Source organism: Diceros bicornis, chromosome 29 (genome assembly GCF_020826845.1).
Source record: "Diceros bicornis minor isolate mBicDic1 chromosome 29, mDicBic1.mat.cur, whole genome shotgun sequence".
In the NCBI taxonomy this organism is placed as follows: Eukaryota; Metazoa; Chordata; class Mammalia; order Perissodactyla; family Rhinocerotidae; genus Diceros; species Diceros bicornis.
In genome coordinates this window covers 27,158,309-27,174,506 of record NC_080768.1, presented here as the reverse complement: position 1 = coordinate 27,174,506, position 16,198 = coordinate 27,158,309, and the positions used below count along the sequence as shown (strand labels likewise).

The window sequence follows — 16,198 nt, the reverse complement described above, 5'->3', positions numbered from 1 at the left end:
TTCATTCCAATCTTAGTCAGTTTGACGATGTATAAAACTCTTTTCGCAAGGTTCCTTTTCCACAAATCTTCCATAACTGCCTTTTTTACATTCAGGTTTTGTCCTATGCTTTCCCTTTCTCTCTCTTTTTTTAACCTCTCTGTAGGACAAAAGAACTTTTTCTTCCCCTTAACAAATGCATTTCCATTCCTTATACTTTTTTTTCTAGTGAAAACATTTTATACTAAGATGTTTCCTTTATTATTTTAGTAGTTTTAATCACGTCTATTAATTAGAATTTTTAATCGTTAGAAACCTTAATTCCTAGTGAAAACTAAGAAGCAATTGTGAACTGCTTGTTATACCAATATTTTTTTGATTGGCAAACTCATGAATACGCTTTATAATTTCTAGAGACATATGCTTCTTCACAGTACAATTTTCAATAAAGCATAAGCCATGTTTACTAACAGACCTAAATTTATCTTTTAGTTTCTCTGTAATAAGAAGCCAAAAGTAGATAAACTTATGTTTAGTAATTAATGTTCAGTATTTCATCTTATTTGGAAATGACTTAGATATTAAATAACTTTCCATCATTTAACTTAATTTAGCAAAATTCTAAGGTTTCAAGTTACCAAAAAGATTTTGAAGTTATTTTTAAGTACGTATACCATAACACACAATTATTGCAAAAAAGTTCACCTAAAAATTTTTCATATTTACATCTATTTAAATCTTTTGTTCTTAATTATTTTTAGATAACCTAAAACAACTTCATTAGACAAAGTCAGCTATCATTCTAAGCTTATCTATTTATTTTATTATTTTAATATTATATATTTAATAATTTTAATATAGTTTGTATATTTATTATATAATTTACACATATTTTAATATTATATAGTTAATATATTACAAAAATATACATATTTTGTAACAGAGATAATATAAATTTCACTAGTAAACCCAGATAGAATAAAAGTTGTTTATCTGTTATATTCATGTTGACATGTCTGCTTTAATTAAACCAACAAACTTAAACTAGCTTTAATACCTAATATTTTCCCAGATCACGTAAACTTGAAATTCATTTGGGTTAGTTTCTACTATATTTCTGAGAATTTACCCAATCCTTAATTTATATAAGTGATTGTTTTAAATTCAGTTGAATAGCACTCATTACAAACTAATTTTGGCAATACTATCCAGAGGTAAAAAAACAAAATCACACATTGATAACACACATATATGAGCACACATACAAACACATACACAGACGCAAACAGAGATCTTATAGCTTTCATTAAATTACTGCTATGAATCAGGTACAATACAAAATTTACTAGTTTATAAAAGAACAGTTGGATCCAAATTTTGTTTTGGCAGTTGGAAAACATTCTTCTGCTAAAGGTTTTTACTAATATTTGTGGAGAGGACATTTAAAGTTTTTTCAATTGTCCAATTTCCAAATATTTCCTTTTATTCCCCTTCCTTCTGATGAGAAACTTCTCCCTCAAGTTTGCATTTCAAAGAATGGCTCTTAGTTCCTAGAGAAGATGAGGGTAGAAAATTTACATTACAAAGGGACAGAGAAAAGTATTCAAGTTTTCTATAAGATGGAGTTGTGGGGGCATTTTTGCCTATTATGAGAGGCTTAGGGCAATTTAAATTTTTAAGTGCAGCACAATTCTGTTTCTTTTTTTGTGTGTGTGAGGAAGATCAGCTCTGAGCTAACATCCATGCCCATCCTCCTCTTTTTTCTGAGGAAGACTCTGGCCCTGGGCTAACATCCGTGCCCATCTTCCTCTACTTTATATGGGATGCCGCCACAGCATGACCTGACAAGCGGTGCATCAGTGCGTGCCCGGGATCCGAACCCCGGCCGCCAGCAGCAGAGCACACACACTTACCCGCCACACCACAGGGCCGGCCCCAGGACAATTCTGTTTGTAATGTCCTAATATCTCCAAGCATTTTGAGATGAATAGAGGAGGGGCCGGCCTCCTGGCATAGCGGTTAAGTGAGATGAACAGAGGAAGTTTTGGGGATGGTCAAGATGGTGAGCTTTTGAATTGTTTCTAAAGCCACATTTCTGGTTTTGTGGATTTGCAAGACAAAGACAGTTGTTTTCAATTCCTAGCCTGAATATCAAGAGACTGACCTGCCCATCCAACTAAACTTGCTTTTCTGTATCAGGGAGAGTTCCAACTAAGATGGAAATCAAAGACTTTTATGTTCTAGAACTTTAGGACAATTATTTAGACTGAGTACTCCCTAAAAAATTTTAAAATTTAGAAGTTTTTCCAATTTAAAGGATCAATCGTCTGGTCACTGATGAGTAGGATCTTCTCAATAGCGACTCAAACTGATAAATCTTTTTATGGCTTAATCATGGATGCAAGAGGCACCCCAAAAGGAGAGTGCAAAGGATACAGCCCTCACGAGATCCAGAAAGTTCACTCTAAAAATAGTCTAAGAAAGCAGAGGCCTTCATTGTACAGGTGGTAAGGATGGAGTAGTGAAAATGGTGTTGATACCGGCTCAAGACAAGGTTGACATAAGGGAAGCCATATTGTAGAAAAGAAACCCTATTGTAACTTTGAATGACCTCTGACAAACTAATCCAGCTGGATATGCACCCTCCAGGAGATCTAACTGCTCTGTAGATTTTACAACTCCTGCTTGTACATGCACCTCCCAGCTGTGATAAGGTGATAACTGTGTTCTTTTGAGTTCCTTAGGAATGTGATGACCCCCAAACAGTATATGCTGATGGCCATCATCAATGAAAACTGAAAGATCTGGTGTGGCACTCCAAGTCTGTAACACCAGAAGGTCAACATTCCTAAGCCCCTCCCCTATAACCCACTAGCCTATATAACTGCTGTAAGATTTTGTTCCCCCGAAGATGGTTCTTTGAGACATTAGTTGGCCATCTTCCCCCTTGCTAACAAGCTGTAATAAACTGCCCTTTCTTTTCCACCATCTTGCCTCTTGACGATTGCCTTTTGTCTCACGGCGAGCAGATCACGCCCTTTGTGCAATAACAGCGTCTCTGGTCTCCACAAAAATGTGAGATGCTTCCAGTCAGAAACCTGCTAATTTGTGACACTGGGAAGGTGCTACTGGAATGAGCTTTTCCAGCACAAACAAAGCAAAGAAGGTTGAGACAACAAAGGCCTCTTATGGACTAGAACCCCTTATGACAAATTCCCCTGAGAGCTGGCATAGCCAGACAAAGAGTGCTGCTTGTGACTCTGTGTCTTGGAACCCTGGTCCATTCAACTGGCCACCAAGATGCACGAGGTAAGTGCACCTTCCAGATGGCGGAGACCAGAGATGATATTATCATTGATCACAAAGCCAAGCTCTCAAGACACAGAACAAGACAAATGACACAACAAACAGAAACAAAGACAAACAATGACCATCTCTGGGAGGAAATGGATCAATAAAGCCAAGAGTACTCTATCAAATTTACCAGAGTTGCTAAGTCCAAGGAACTAGCTCCACAAATATTTTCTCCTGCTAATCTAAATTCACTGTTCTCACCTCCTTTGGACCCTGCAAGCAGAGATCTGGAAGACTGACGTGGTAAGAACTCTTATCGTCTCCCAGTTCCTGTCAGTGGTCCAGGATCTCTCAGCTGCAGACCTCCCAGAGCGAGCAGTGTCCTGCTAGTGAAGTCTCCTGGCTGGCTTGCCAACTGTCGGGGAGGAAGAAATTTCTCCTCTACCCTTCTAAATTGTTCTGGCTGGTCTAAGGATTACATTGATATAAGACAGATTAACATGAGGAAAAACAAAAGTTTAATAACACGTATACCCTGGAGAGACCCAGCAAAACTGAGTAATTTGCCAAAATGGCCAAAGCCACCATTTTAAATACCATCTTTAGCTAAAGACAAAAGAAGATGTTGGGGGTGGAGGGGTCAGTTATGAGATGTTACCAGGAAAAGCACAGGAAACAAGGGTAAGGTTGTTAGGCAGATTTAAGCTTTTGCCTTCTGCATTGATAAGAGTTTCTAGAGATAAAGTCATCCCCCTTTTCCTGGTACAGTGAGGGAGACACTCTTACAAATGGAGATTTCCCTTACAAATGTAAATGTCTTTACAAAGGGTAACTTCTACTTGATTTTCACAGCTTCTCCCATGTCTGCTGTTTCTTAAAAATAAATAGCTTAATACAATCCTTATGACAAAGAGACGTATTTTGGGATGACAAGTTCTGTTTCCTACAATATCAATTGGTATCATAGTCTATAGTGGAAAGAATTCTGGGATATAAAATATTTCATCACTTTGAGTTTCCGTTTCTTCATCTGTAAAAAGGGGATTAAAATACCTATTCTGCGGGGTTGTTGGGATTATTAATGACAATGTATACCCAGTACCTGGGTCATTGTAGGGGCTCAGTGGTAGCTATTGTTACTTGCAGGGTTACTAGAGTGCCTCCAAGTACTTAATTTATGTCTCCTTGTGACTCTGACAATCCCTCTGGAGAAGAAATTATAGACAACATTCTAGTTTTCAATATACTATCTAATGAATCACTAGGCATAGAGAAAGGGGAGGGGAAGTAAAGGAAAAAAGTTTCCCCAGTCCTCTGTGCCAGGCATTTCACGTTTACCATCGCATGATGTAGGTATTCCTTCCCCCTACCCCTCAAAATATGACAGGTGGAGGGAGCGAGTCTCTGAGCAACAGAGGTTGTGCAGGCCTCTGAGCTGCCCCGGGAACTGGTGTGAGGTCTGCCTCCAAAACCTGTGCCCCTTCGTTTCTGAGGTATTTCTAAAAGGAGCCTGTGCTTCTGCTGTTGCTGTACTTCAGTAACTCGCATGTGACCTCAGAGGTGAGGATGAGGCACTTCCCACAGACATCTTACCGGAAGACGAGAGGGAGAGTTGTTACCAGTATCCTGACAGTTTTTGGTCAGTTGTGTTAAGGTTGGTCAGGTTGAAATGAACAAACAGGGATATGAAAACACTTCAGAGCTGACTGTTATCCACATACAGTATACTTTAAAAATGTTTTTATTGAATATTAAACAATTACAAGTACTGTAAGTTAGACATTTAGCCGAAGCACAATTACAGGTTAAATATAATCATAAAGATGTCTTAAATAGAAACCCACCATGCAGGCAGGTTAGGTTCCTTGATGCCCTCTTGTGGAAAGTAAAGGGTGAGGGGAAAAAAGTCTTCCATTACATGTGAAAGATAGTGAAGACTAGAAGAATTCACATGCTGTAAGCGATTTTCCATGACCAAATTGAAAGGGTTGCCAGATTTAGTAAAACAAAATAAAACAAAACAAAAAACCAGGATGCTCAGTTAAATTTGAATTTCACATAAATAACAAATAATTTTTTCTACTGTAAATATATGCCAAATAATGCATGAAACATACTTACACTAAAAAATTATTTGTTTGTCTGAAATTCAGATTTCACTGAGTGTTCTTGTATTTTATCTGGCAATTCTACAAATAGACAAATGCAAAAAAGAAAGTGGCAGGGAGCCCCTGCCACAGGTGGGTCACAGAGACTAAAAATAAAAACAACATCAATAATGAACCAAGGAGTCACTACATTGGTTAGTTACACAGACCAACATCACAATGAGAAAATACAATTACTACTCCAAATGCTGTTGCCAGGAAACATTCTAGATTTCCTCAAAGCTGGTTTTGTAAATGTTTTTGAGAAACCTTGTTGATAAAAGTACCTTTTAGTTTGTAGGTATCAAAGACAAACACTACTACCACAAAGACAGGCTGAGCTTGAACCAATGGAAGCAGAAGCAGGTATTAATGTGCACATGAAGAGTTTAAATATTTTGTGTAATGAATACAATGTTTATATAGTCAAGGTCATCTTCTCAGTCTAGGCTGTTGGCCTCAAAGATTTTGGTTCCTTTCTAACTTTGACTGTGTGTTTTCTAGCTTTGCATTCCAAACCTTGGGAGGGGCATGGGAGTGTGTGAGGGACACCCCATCACCAGAGTCGAACTGCATTTCTCTGCAAGCACTGAATCAACAAAGGGCTTTCAGGGCTGCCTGCAAAAATGGGTAGACGGATCAAAAAGAAAACAATCTGAATTCTGAAGCATGAGAAATCTGTTTGAAAAGATGGGTGGCAGGGTGAGTGTGGAGATGTGAAAGAGTAAAGCAGGAAAGAAAATGGGAAAGGATGAAGAGTCAAAATGCAATCATCTCTAGAGTGTGAATGTTATTTCAAAAGAGGCAGAACCCTCTGGCAGATGTGGAAAACCAGTCACACCACGAGCATATTTGGTCTTATAGAGCATATAAAATCTTCAGCTTCCTACTGCTTTTCACTTACCACCATGGTTTACATCTTAAAATGACTAAAAAACAGCTTGTGCAACACTCAAATTCTATGCGGTATCACTTCATGAGTTGTTGCTGTATCCCCACATACTCAAAACTTAATAGGTTTTGAAATCTTTCTAGCATTTCTCCAAACCAGATGATCCAGTAGCTGAAGCATTTCAAGCACAGAGAAATTGGAATGGATTGATTCCATCAGCTCCTTTGCATGTAAGGGAGCATTACTTATGAAATATACCCTCATGAAATAAGCTTAACAGGTGTGAAATACGTCGAGACATACCCGACTCACTGACACCTTTCAAACACTGAGAAATGGAATTACAATTTTTTATTTATTAGGATATAACAGGCTAAAAGTTTCTGCCATAGTTAAGGCTTTCCTAAGAAGAAATATTTACTTTATTAATTTCAGAATGCACAAGGTGTCTGAAGAAGCCTCACTGTTTAGGGTGGTTTTAAAAAAAACGCCTTTCCTTTCCAAACGCTAGATGTGTCCAACCAAAGCTCAAATATTATCTTCACAGTTGCTTTCTTTTCATTTCTCTGTCACTGGTTTGACATCAAACAAGCTTAAGGTTAGTCTTTAAATAAATTTCTGACATAGGAAACCCTATCTTAATGCCCGTTTTGAGTATTGTCTTAATGACTAAAATCTATAGCTCTATGCAAGATACTCGCCCAACAGAAAACACAGTAAGAAGCCTGTTTACAATAGATTATCATACAAATGTGATCTGGACACGCTGGGAGGAAAGGTACTTAAAAATGTACACTTTTTCTGTTTGAAAGGCTGTTTATAGGAATCCAGAGAGTGCATATGTTTAAAAAGGGAGGGTGAGCAATGTCCAAAATAACCCTTTATGCAATTGGGAGATGTACTGAAATAGAGGAAAACCTAAACAACTTATTGCATTCTAATGCTGTTCTTCCAGCGTACACCAAAATTTTATTTTTTTGTATAAAGGCTATAATAATAGACTATTAATCTATATTACGTTGTCATTTTCAGGCATTTCTCTGTAAATATCAATGCACTTTGCTTATTTGACAGCACAGGAAAATTAGTCTAGCCACTAACATCAAGCTCAAACGAGCATAAGGATGATACTTTATGAAAACATACTAATATTGTTTATTCTACTTATGTTATTGAAAAGCGAGAAATTCCAAATTCCATGAAGGAAAAGGTAAATAAGAATCCTGGTTGTACTGCTATTATTTTGCATAGAATTAAAACTCTGGGTTCCATGCTGTCATTTGTTAACAAAGTGGCAGAATCTTCTGAGCAGGGCACACGAGGCCTAATACCTGGTTCAGGTTGTGATACGGAAAGAGAGAGGTACAGTCTCCTTCTGCAAGACTCCAGATGAAGAAAGGAGGAAAATGAGTGGGGTCAAAGGAAACTGTTGGAGCTAATTATAGTTCTAGACTAGCAATCTGGGGAAAAGGGAAGCAGACCAAGTACAAGGAGAAAGTGTCCAGTTCAGAGCACTTAACTTATGTTTGAGTCAAGCATCCAGCTGGCCAATACCTAGTAAACGGGAACCATCAGGTCTAGAAGCCCTGTGATTTTAGAACTGCAGTAAAGCAGGTGGAGGTGTCCAGATTCTCTCTTCCATACGGTTTGGGAAACAGAAGGGCCATTTCAGGCGAGGCCATATTGGAAGTCCTCATCTTGCTAGTGTTTCTATATAGTGCATATACAAGAAATTAAATGGATTTCAGCCTAATTTAATGCCATGCTTTTATAATCCAAAGGATTTTTCACATTGCTATAGATGGGAAATTCCAAACGTAATCAACTTTTGCTAACTTGAGTGCTCTCATGATGACCTTTGGTTTTCAAGTTGTGAAAAATGTATTTGGCTCCTGAGAGATATCAATTAACCCATTCTCTTTAGTAGATGAATAATATATACATATTCTTTCAAGAACTACTATATACTTGAATCATTACAAGACAAGAAGCACTCCAAATGTCTTCCTTACGCAGTACCTTTACTCGGCACACAGAACATAAGAGATCAGATACATAACACTGGCAGTTTAAATATTGAACCACAGTTTAAATCAAGTGTAAGGCCGAAGTTTAAAACTAGCACATCCATTAATCTAGCTGGGATGATGGAAATACATAACCAGTTGGGTAGTGGCTTATCTTTTTAATGAAGCTTCGAAGCTTTCAATATCTATACCATATTAACCTTTTACATAAGTAAAAATCACAGCTGTGTTTACTATTTTAAACTATATCTAAGTGGGGAGGCAAGTAACATACACTTTCACAGCTACTGGAAACCACACAGATGCCAATTCCTTCAACCCATTGTTACACACAGCAAAAAAGAAAGAAAGGAGCAAAAAAGCCCTCTTAATGAATATCAAACTTTGCAGCTTCATATGGAATTCTAGCGCTATTAAACAAGTAGCCAAGACACAAACACCCAGCTTGGGTCACTAAAACTTCAATAGAAGCAACAACTGAGGCTAATTCTTGATTTAATTTTGAGGACCCATGCAAGATTCAGCTATAAACCTCAAACTAGTTCCCGATGCCTAGTTCTAGCATTGGACTCGAGCCAAGAAGAAAGCAAAATGTATATTTTAAGAGCCTAGTCTAGAATTTTTGCATGTAGCCATTTTATTTTTCTTTAGGAGTTTAAATGAGGTCACAGCTTAATCAGCCTGCATTAAAAAATGACCAAATTAGTTTTCAGGACTTTAAGTTGAAATGGCAAGTTCATGTCACACTGTTTTTTCTTTTCTTTCACCACATTTATATTACTTTTGCTTCAAAGCTGAGTAGATGCACAGTATGTCAAAGTAAATAAATTAATGCACTCAATTCGACATTCAGTTCAAGTGAAAAGGGCAAATGTAAGGACTATAATGGATACCTTTTTACAAGTGTCAATGTGCACTTGGCAAATGTTGATTAAAACCAGCAAAACCAACTGTTTCATGAAGAAACAGTATGGTATTTCTCCACCTTCACTTAAAAAAATAACTGAAAGAGCTTTGGTTTCAGTTTTTGTTCTCCTTGTCTCTTAAGAAGTTTGAAGAAATGGTTCAAAAATTCAGTGCAGGGACCTATATAAACTATTTGAAGCACCTCACTCAAAATAAACCCTAAATCTGGAGTAAACAAAAAAGTTCTTGCATTTGTGCATATCTATCTACCAAACAGGATTTGAATCTTAGCTTGCTAAACTAGAGAAACAATAAAGTAATATTTTTGTGACTCTAATGAAGTACAACAATTCCACTGAACTTGGAAATAAGGCAGCTAATTTTTGGGGGCGACAATTCTGGTGGTACGGATTAAGTGAAGTGTTTTTTTCTTTGAGGAGCCCCACAATCCTTTTCTGCTGCAGCATTGCAGAACCACATGCTCCTCAAACGCCTTAATGCTGCTTCTCCTCCACAGCCCTCCCCAGCTGTTTCGCCTCTGAATGTCACAACGGCACCCCTCAAACCTTTCCCTGGCTGTGCTCTTCTTGGATCTCCAGCACTGATCTGAATGCCTCTGAAGCAGGCTTACATTGGCAAGAGCAGGTGGCCCTCATAGGCTTTGACTTCTGTGAACTCGGGAGCTCCCAAGTCAGGTTGATGTTTGTGCCTTTCCCTTCTAAGACTGGCCAATTAATAAAAGAAGCTAAAACTTGGTTTTTCCTTTCCATCTCACTTTGTGTTGATAAGAAGTATAGCTACAAAATAAAACAAAGTGAAAAAAAAAAAAAGTGGAAACTAAGTCTTGCTCAGCCAGAAGCTTGAGTTGCATTGCTAATGATCTTAGTCAGTGTGACTTTGTGCAAAATGTCCTCAAGAAGGCTCTGGCTCATTTTCAAAGTAAGGCAAAAAAAAAAGCCAATGATGCATGTTTAGACAAAATTAAAAATGAGCCTGTCATATGTGTATATTTGTTATATACAAGTGCCATATATAACAAAGCAAATGTAGTGTGTGAATTGTGAACATTTGGGAAAGCACTGGTTTTCTTGTTTTCCATTTCCAAGTCTCGATCAAAGCAATCTTGTTTTAGAAATGGATAACTGCAATGAAAATGAGCCTGAGATATGGTAAAAGGCCGCCCCTGTAAACATTTCCTCAAAGGGAACAGTAGCAGTTGAGTATGTATCAGTTACTCATACTATATTCATCACTATAGCAATGCTTTATAAAAGACAAACAGCTTATTTCTAGGCTGTCAGGGATTCAGAGAATATTGATTTTGTTGGAAACAATCCACTGTAATCCAGTCCCAGCTTTAAATCCCATCTGGCCTTTACCAGTGGGCATTCACTAGGTCTTCTGCTCTGCGGCTGTTGCGGTCTGTGAAGGAGCTTCTGGCTTCATGATCTGGTATGTGATGAGATACTCTGGGTACGCCTGGAGAGGACAGGAGGAAAAACAAATCACCCTTTGGCAAGGACAATATTAAAGCTTACTTAATGTGCAAGCCTCAGAGGCTGTTGATCCTAACCAATAATCTACATACACCAAAGAGCCTGCGACAGCCAGCCAATTAACAGGTGCTTCAACAATTAGGAGGTCCACCTACATATCTGTATACAAACATGTGTAAATCCTATAATCTAGGGAATTGTTCTAACGTTACTTCTACTTTGAATACTGTAAATTAGTTACACTGCACTCATCCCTCATTAGAGAGCCACATGCCATAAACAGGAAAACGAAGGCAAGAGAAAATCTCTCTCTTTCACCTCACCTAGCATAGTGCTGTCACATAGCATGTGTTCAATAAAAGTTAGTTAAATGAAAGAATAATTCTGCTGAACCAATTGCAAATTAATCATAGACGATGATGTAAGCCATTGAGCTAGAAGGAGGAAGGGTGAAGTGTGTTGAGTCACCAATAACTAAGAGGCAACAGTTTGGAGATAATTTTTAAGTTGACTAATTAAAGGCAACTTCTACAAGAAAGATAATGGCTCAGATTTAGACCTACCATCCCCTCTATTCTCTCTCTCTCTTTTGTCTCTTCTTTCTTGCAGTATGTAAAACCAAAGGCTCAGTGTCTGGAATGGGAAGAGTACTTCTCGATGGGAGCAGGAAGGGGAAGTCCGACCAGAGGAAGTGGTTCTTAACTTTAACCAGAAATCATTATGAAGACAACTGAAGAGGTGTGTGGTGGCAAAAACCCCCTGAAACTACATATACTACACAGGAATTCTTCAACCCAAATATAACATAAGACTAGACTCAGTATTTCAGAGTGGTCTGTGGCTGAAAAACAGTATTCTTTGGTGAGCTAAGTGTTTTGGGGCCCCAAAATAACTTGTTGAATGCTGACTTACAAATTACTTGCATATAGATATGGAGTAAGATAACAAAAAGAACTAAGGATAAAAAAACTGGACTGTTCAATATTTAAAATGCAGAAATAAACATGTGATAGATTTATTAAATTATTTCTTTATAATTTTACACCTTAGATCTTTCTTAGAAGGCAGAAACTGTTACATATCTGTGCCTCCGCTTTTCTCATCCATAAATGGGAACAGTAATAATACTAAGATTTTTGTGAGGATTAAATACAAAGATTTTAGAATTTTACAACAGGTTTGGCATAGTAAGAATCTAGTATGTGTTAGTTATTACTATTAACATTATCATTGTCATTATTATTATCATTTATTAAAGACTAGTCCCTCCTGAAGAGGTCTCAGCAAGCATAAAAAGACCAAAAAATGTAAATGTATTCTGAAAAGTTATAACTGTCTCTACACATGTAAGGAACCACTATCACTCATAATTTTCTTTTCCAAAATTCCAGTCTGCTCTGGTTTGACTTAAAAACAGCAATGGTTTCCATCTTTCATACATTTAGTTGGAATAACCAAGATCAACAATCCTCATCTCTCCTGCCTTTCCAATCTGAAACTTCAATAACTGAATAGTTTGTAGTTTTATTTTACTATAATTTGAATACTATTTAATTCTTGAAATGGTTTTAAATGGCATTTTAGTTTTTGGTTACTAAAACAAACTAGGTCAGCTATCTACCGCTAATTCTAGAGACGGGGATAAAGAAATCTGGAAAAGCTCCAACACTGGTGGGAAAACTGAAAAACTGATAGTCAATCAGATGGTTTAATGGTCAAGAAAATTATTTATTCATCACTACTATACATATATTGAGCATCTACTGTGTAGAAAGCACTCTAGTTTGAGATATGGACCCTGCTGTTTGAGAGGATAAGCCAGACACAGAAAAAGAAGAATTCAAAAATAACCCAAGCTGGCATGTGTTAAGTGTCAAAATGAGTAGGAAACACATTCCTACTTTCTTTTGTCCTAATGAAATTTAATATCTATGATACTGTGTATGACACATTCTTTTCGTTTGCAGAAAAGTTGCTTAAGCAGAGGAGTTAATAATACCAGTATTTGAATTTTGGTAGCATACTATTTAAGGAGATCTCTGACACATGTAAATTTTAATCAGGCAGAGTCTAAGACTCTAATGGTATGAATTACGTAAAGGTCCTTATGGGAGTGCTCCTGGTTTCTACTGATTAGGCTATTATATTGTTTCTGTGTACAGTCTGAGATACTTACTAATCACCTCCAAGTCCAGTGGGATTTAAGGTGAGGGAATTATTAAACTGCAGGACTAGAAGGGCCCAGGACAGACCAACAATTATTTCTTGTCAAGTCATTTTAAATCCACGCTGGCTATAAAAGCATAGAATGTATTTTTTTAAAGTTCCTATAAGATTCAACAACCACTTTTGGAAAGGACTTTTAGGAAACTCGTCTTAACCCAAATCCCTAATGCTAAAATTTAAATTCAAATGCTTTCAGTTTATTCTCCACAGAGAGGAAGAAGGAACTATCATGCCCTCTTGAATAATTTTGTATACTTGAAAATCATTCTATAAATCATTCTGTAGTCTTCTATTCTCTAGGTTAAATAATTCTGCATTGTTCATATCATTTCAGTAAAATAGGCTAAATCGCTGTAGCAACGAGTGACCAGAGAATACCTCTTTATGTCTAATTTAATGTGAGGCTTAAAATACAACATATACAAATATTCCTGCTATTTTAAGTCCAGTCATATACTCAAATCAGAGCCATTTTTCTTTTCAAGAGTAGTTCAATTAATTTTCAACATATCTTTTTAATTCTAAAGAAAGGAACAATCTCACCAATAATGAATAATAACCCTCAAATCAACTCTCTGAATAAGACATTTGTTTATTCTTGAAAGTTTTAAATACTAAGGGTGAAGGATGATTTAAGGTATAACTAAGGGGAATGAAATAAAACTTAGCAAAGGAAAACTTCACCATAAATCAGGGGAAATTGCTCACGGGAAATGACTCAATTAGCAGACATTACAGTTAACACTATTCATGCGGACAAGAATACCTGGATATGGAAGAACAAGTGTGCTTCCCTGAAATAAAACAAATACTACAAGCATTTCATTTTTCAAGGTAATTTTTTCTTTCAAATAAGATTTGGACCATATCATTCTCTAAAATTCTTTTAGAAAGAGACTCTAAACAAGTTATCAAGCCAAAGTGCTCGGGAAATTGTTGAATGATCAGTAAATTTTAGAAATGTAAACCCATTATTATTTTTGAAATACCCTTTATTATTTTTTTCCACCCAAATATGAAAGAAATTATATTACCATAGGCAACTTACAAAATCTTGAAAACTATATGATAAAGAAAATTGAAATCATCTATAATCTCAATACCCAGAGATAACTCCACTTATGTTTTGTTTAACATATATCATGTAAATGCATCTTTTTAATCACAAGCATGTAACTATACTAACACTTATTTAATCATTCTCTTTTTGTTGAATATTTAGGTTGTTTAAATTTCTCATTACAATAATCAATACAGTGATGAACATCCTTATAGTTTTGTGTGTGTGTGTATGATCTGATTGTCACTAAGTTGCAAAAATTAAATGGTACCCAAACACTTGTATACCCTTTACATCCACCTATTGTTAAGGTTTTATTTATTCTATTTGCTTTATCATGTGTGCTTTACCCCTACCTCTACATACACTAGGGAGACAGACAAATACACAGACACTTTTTTTTTCCTGAATCATTTGAAAGTTATAGACATCATCATGGGTCTTTATCCCTAAATATGCCAGTATTTATTTCCTAAGAATAGTGATATTCTTACATAAGCAAAGAATCAACTTTAAAATTTTATACTGATATAACACTTTTATCTACCTACCATTCATATTCCAATTTTGTCAGCTGATCTAATAATGCCCCTTCTCTTCCAGTACCAGATCCAATTTGGGGCAGAACCTTAAGTTAGTTGTCCTGCCTCTTGGGTTTCATTTAATCTGGAAAGTTTTCAAAGCCTTTCTCTGTCTTTTATAACATTGACATGTTGAAGAATCCAGTCTTCCCACATTTTTTATTAACAGCACATTCCTCATTTTGATTAGACTGAGGTTATGTATTCCTAGCTGGAATACTGCATAGATGATGTTCTGCCCTTCTGAAAATATCACATCTGGAGACACACTATGTTTACTTGTCCCTCATTGATAATGTTAATTTTGATCATCTGGTCAAGGTATTTGCCTTCTTTCTCCAATGTATAATTACTGTGATTTTTTTCTTTTTTGTAACTAATAAGAATACCATGCAAATATCTTTCTCCTTATCAAAATTATCCCCTAAATTTAGCATCCATTCATGATTCTTGCCTGATCTGATCTTTACCACAATGGTTGCAAGATGATGATTTTCCAAATCCAGCACTCCCTTTACATCCACCCGTCTGCTCTTGGCTTTCTACTGCAAGTAAAAGCCTTCCTTTCTTCTTCATTTATGTCTTTATCTATTTGTTATCAGTATAGAATCACAAATTTCTATTTTTTCCAATGGTTTAATACTTACTACTGTGCTTATTTTGGTGTTCACATTGTCCCAGATTTGGCCAGTGGGATACCATTCAAGCTGGCTCTGTGTCCTTGTGACATGCCCCCATCATTTTTTTTGAGCACTTCATTACTTTTTGGCATAACAAGATGTTCCAGGCTCATCCTGCTCCTAATCTGCTCCAGACCTGGAATTAACTGTTTTCTTAAAGAGCCCAGGATCCTTTTAGTGGGGAATGGTATTAGAGACCAAAATCTGGGCTCTAGGTATGCTCATTGCTATTGGGGTTTCTTTACTTTCAGCAGACAGTGCTAAGAAATATATGCGCATATATACTCAAATACATACACAAGCTTACATATACTCTTACACATATACTTATGTTTACATATACACGTGTACACATATACATACATATATTAGAAATCCTGAGTTCATATCATTACCTCCAATTTCAGTCCACCCCTACAGAGTCATTCCTACCGTCCCCCATTCCATACTTGTATGTCCCTTCTTCCACAGTGAGAGCCACAGCTTCCGAAATCAACACATTTACTCATTTGCGCAATCCTATAACACACCTAAAAGAGTTTCACTGCTTTGCCCATACTACCACACTCAACAGATCTACCAAATGCAGTTTAGGATTTGTTTGCAATTCTTCCCCCTACTCCACAACCCACCTGGCCCAAGACTGATGTCATAAAATAAAATATTGTTTTCATATGTTACTTGTATGTAGTTAATTTCTTCTTTCTCATTTTTTTTCCCTCCATCAGTGTAGTTAAGGTATCCATTTGAAATTCAATTAAGTTCAGACAAATGCATTTTTATTTTTAGACAAATTGGTAGGCATTTAGCAGTATTGTGAGAGTTAAGGACCAAGTTGAAAATGATAGAAAGTTTTCCTGCTTGTTGACAACTTTATTTTGGAGCCTCAAGTGATTGGCAGAATTTCATG

At 36.5% G+C, this 16,198-nt stretch overlaps 1 protein-coding gene across 2 annotated transcripts in view; it reads right to left on the bottom strand.

Annotated features, from left to right (window-relative positions):
* Positions 1-4,998: 4,998 nt before the first annotated feature.
* TNKS (tankyrase) overlaps positions 4,999-16,198 on the bottom strand; it is a 214,256-nt gene continuing 203,056 nt past the window's right edge. For both annotated transcript variants that reach the window (XM_058525140.1, XM_058525141.1), the window contains one exon: positions 4,999-10,724. In XM_058525140.1, the coding sequence (XP_058381123.1) occupies positions 10,638-10,724 (87 nt within the window). In that variant the 3' untranslated portion in view covers positions 4,999-10,637. The remainder of the gene's footprint in view (positions 10,725-16,198) is intronic.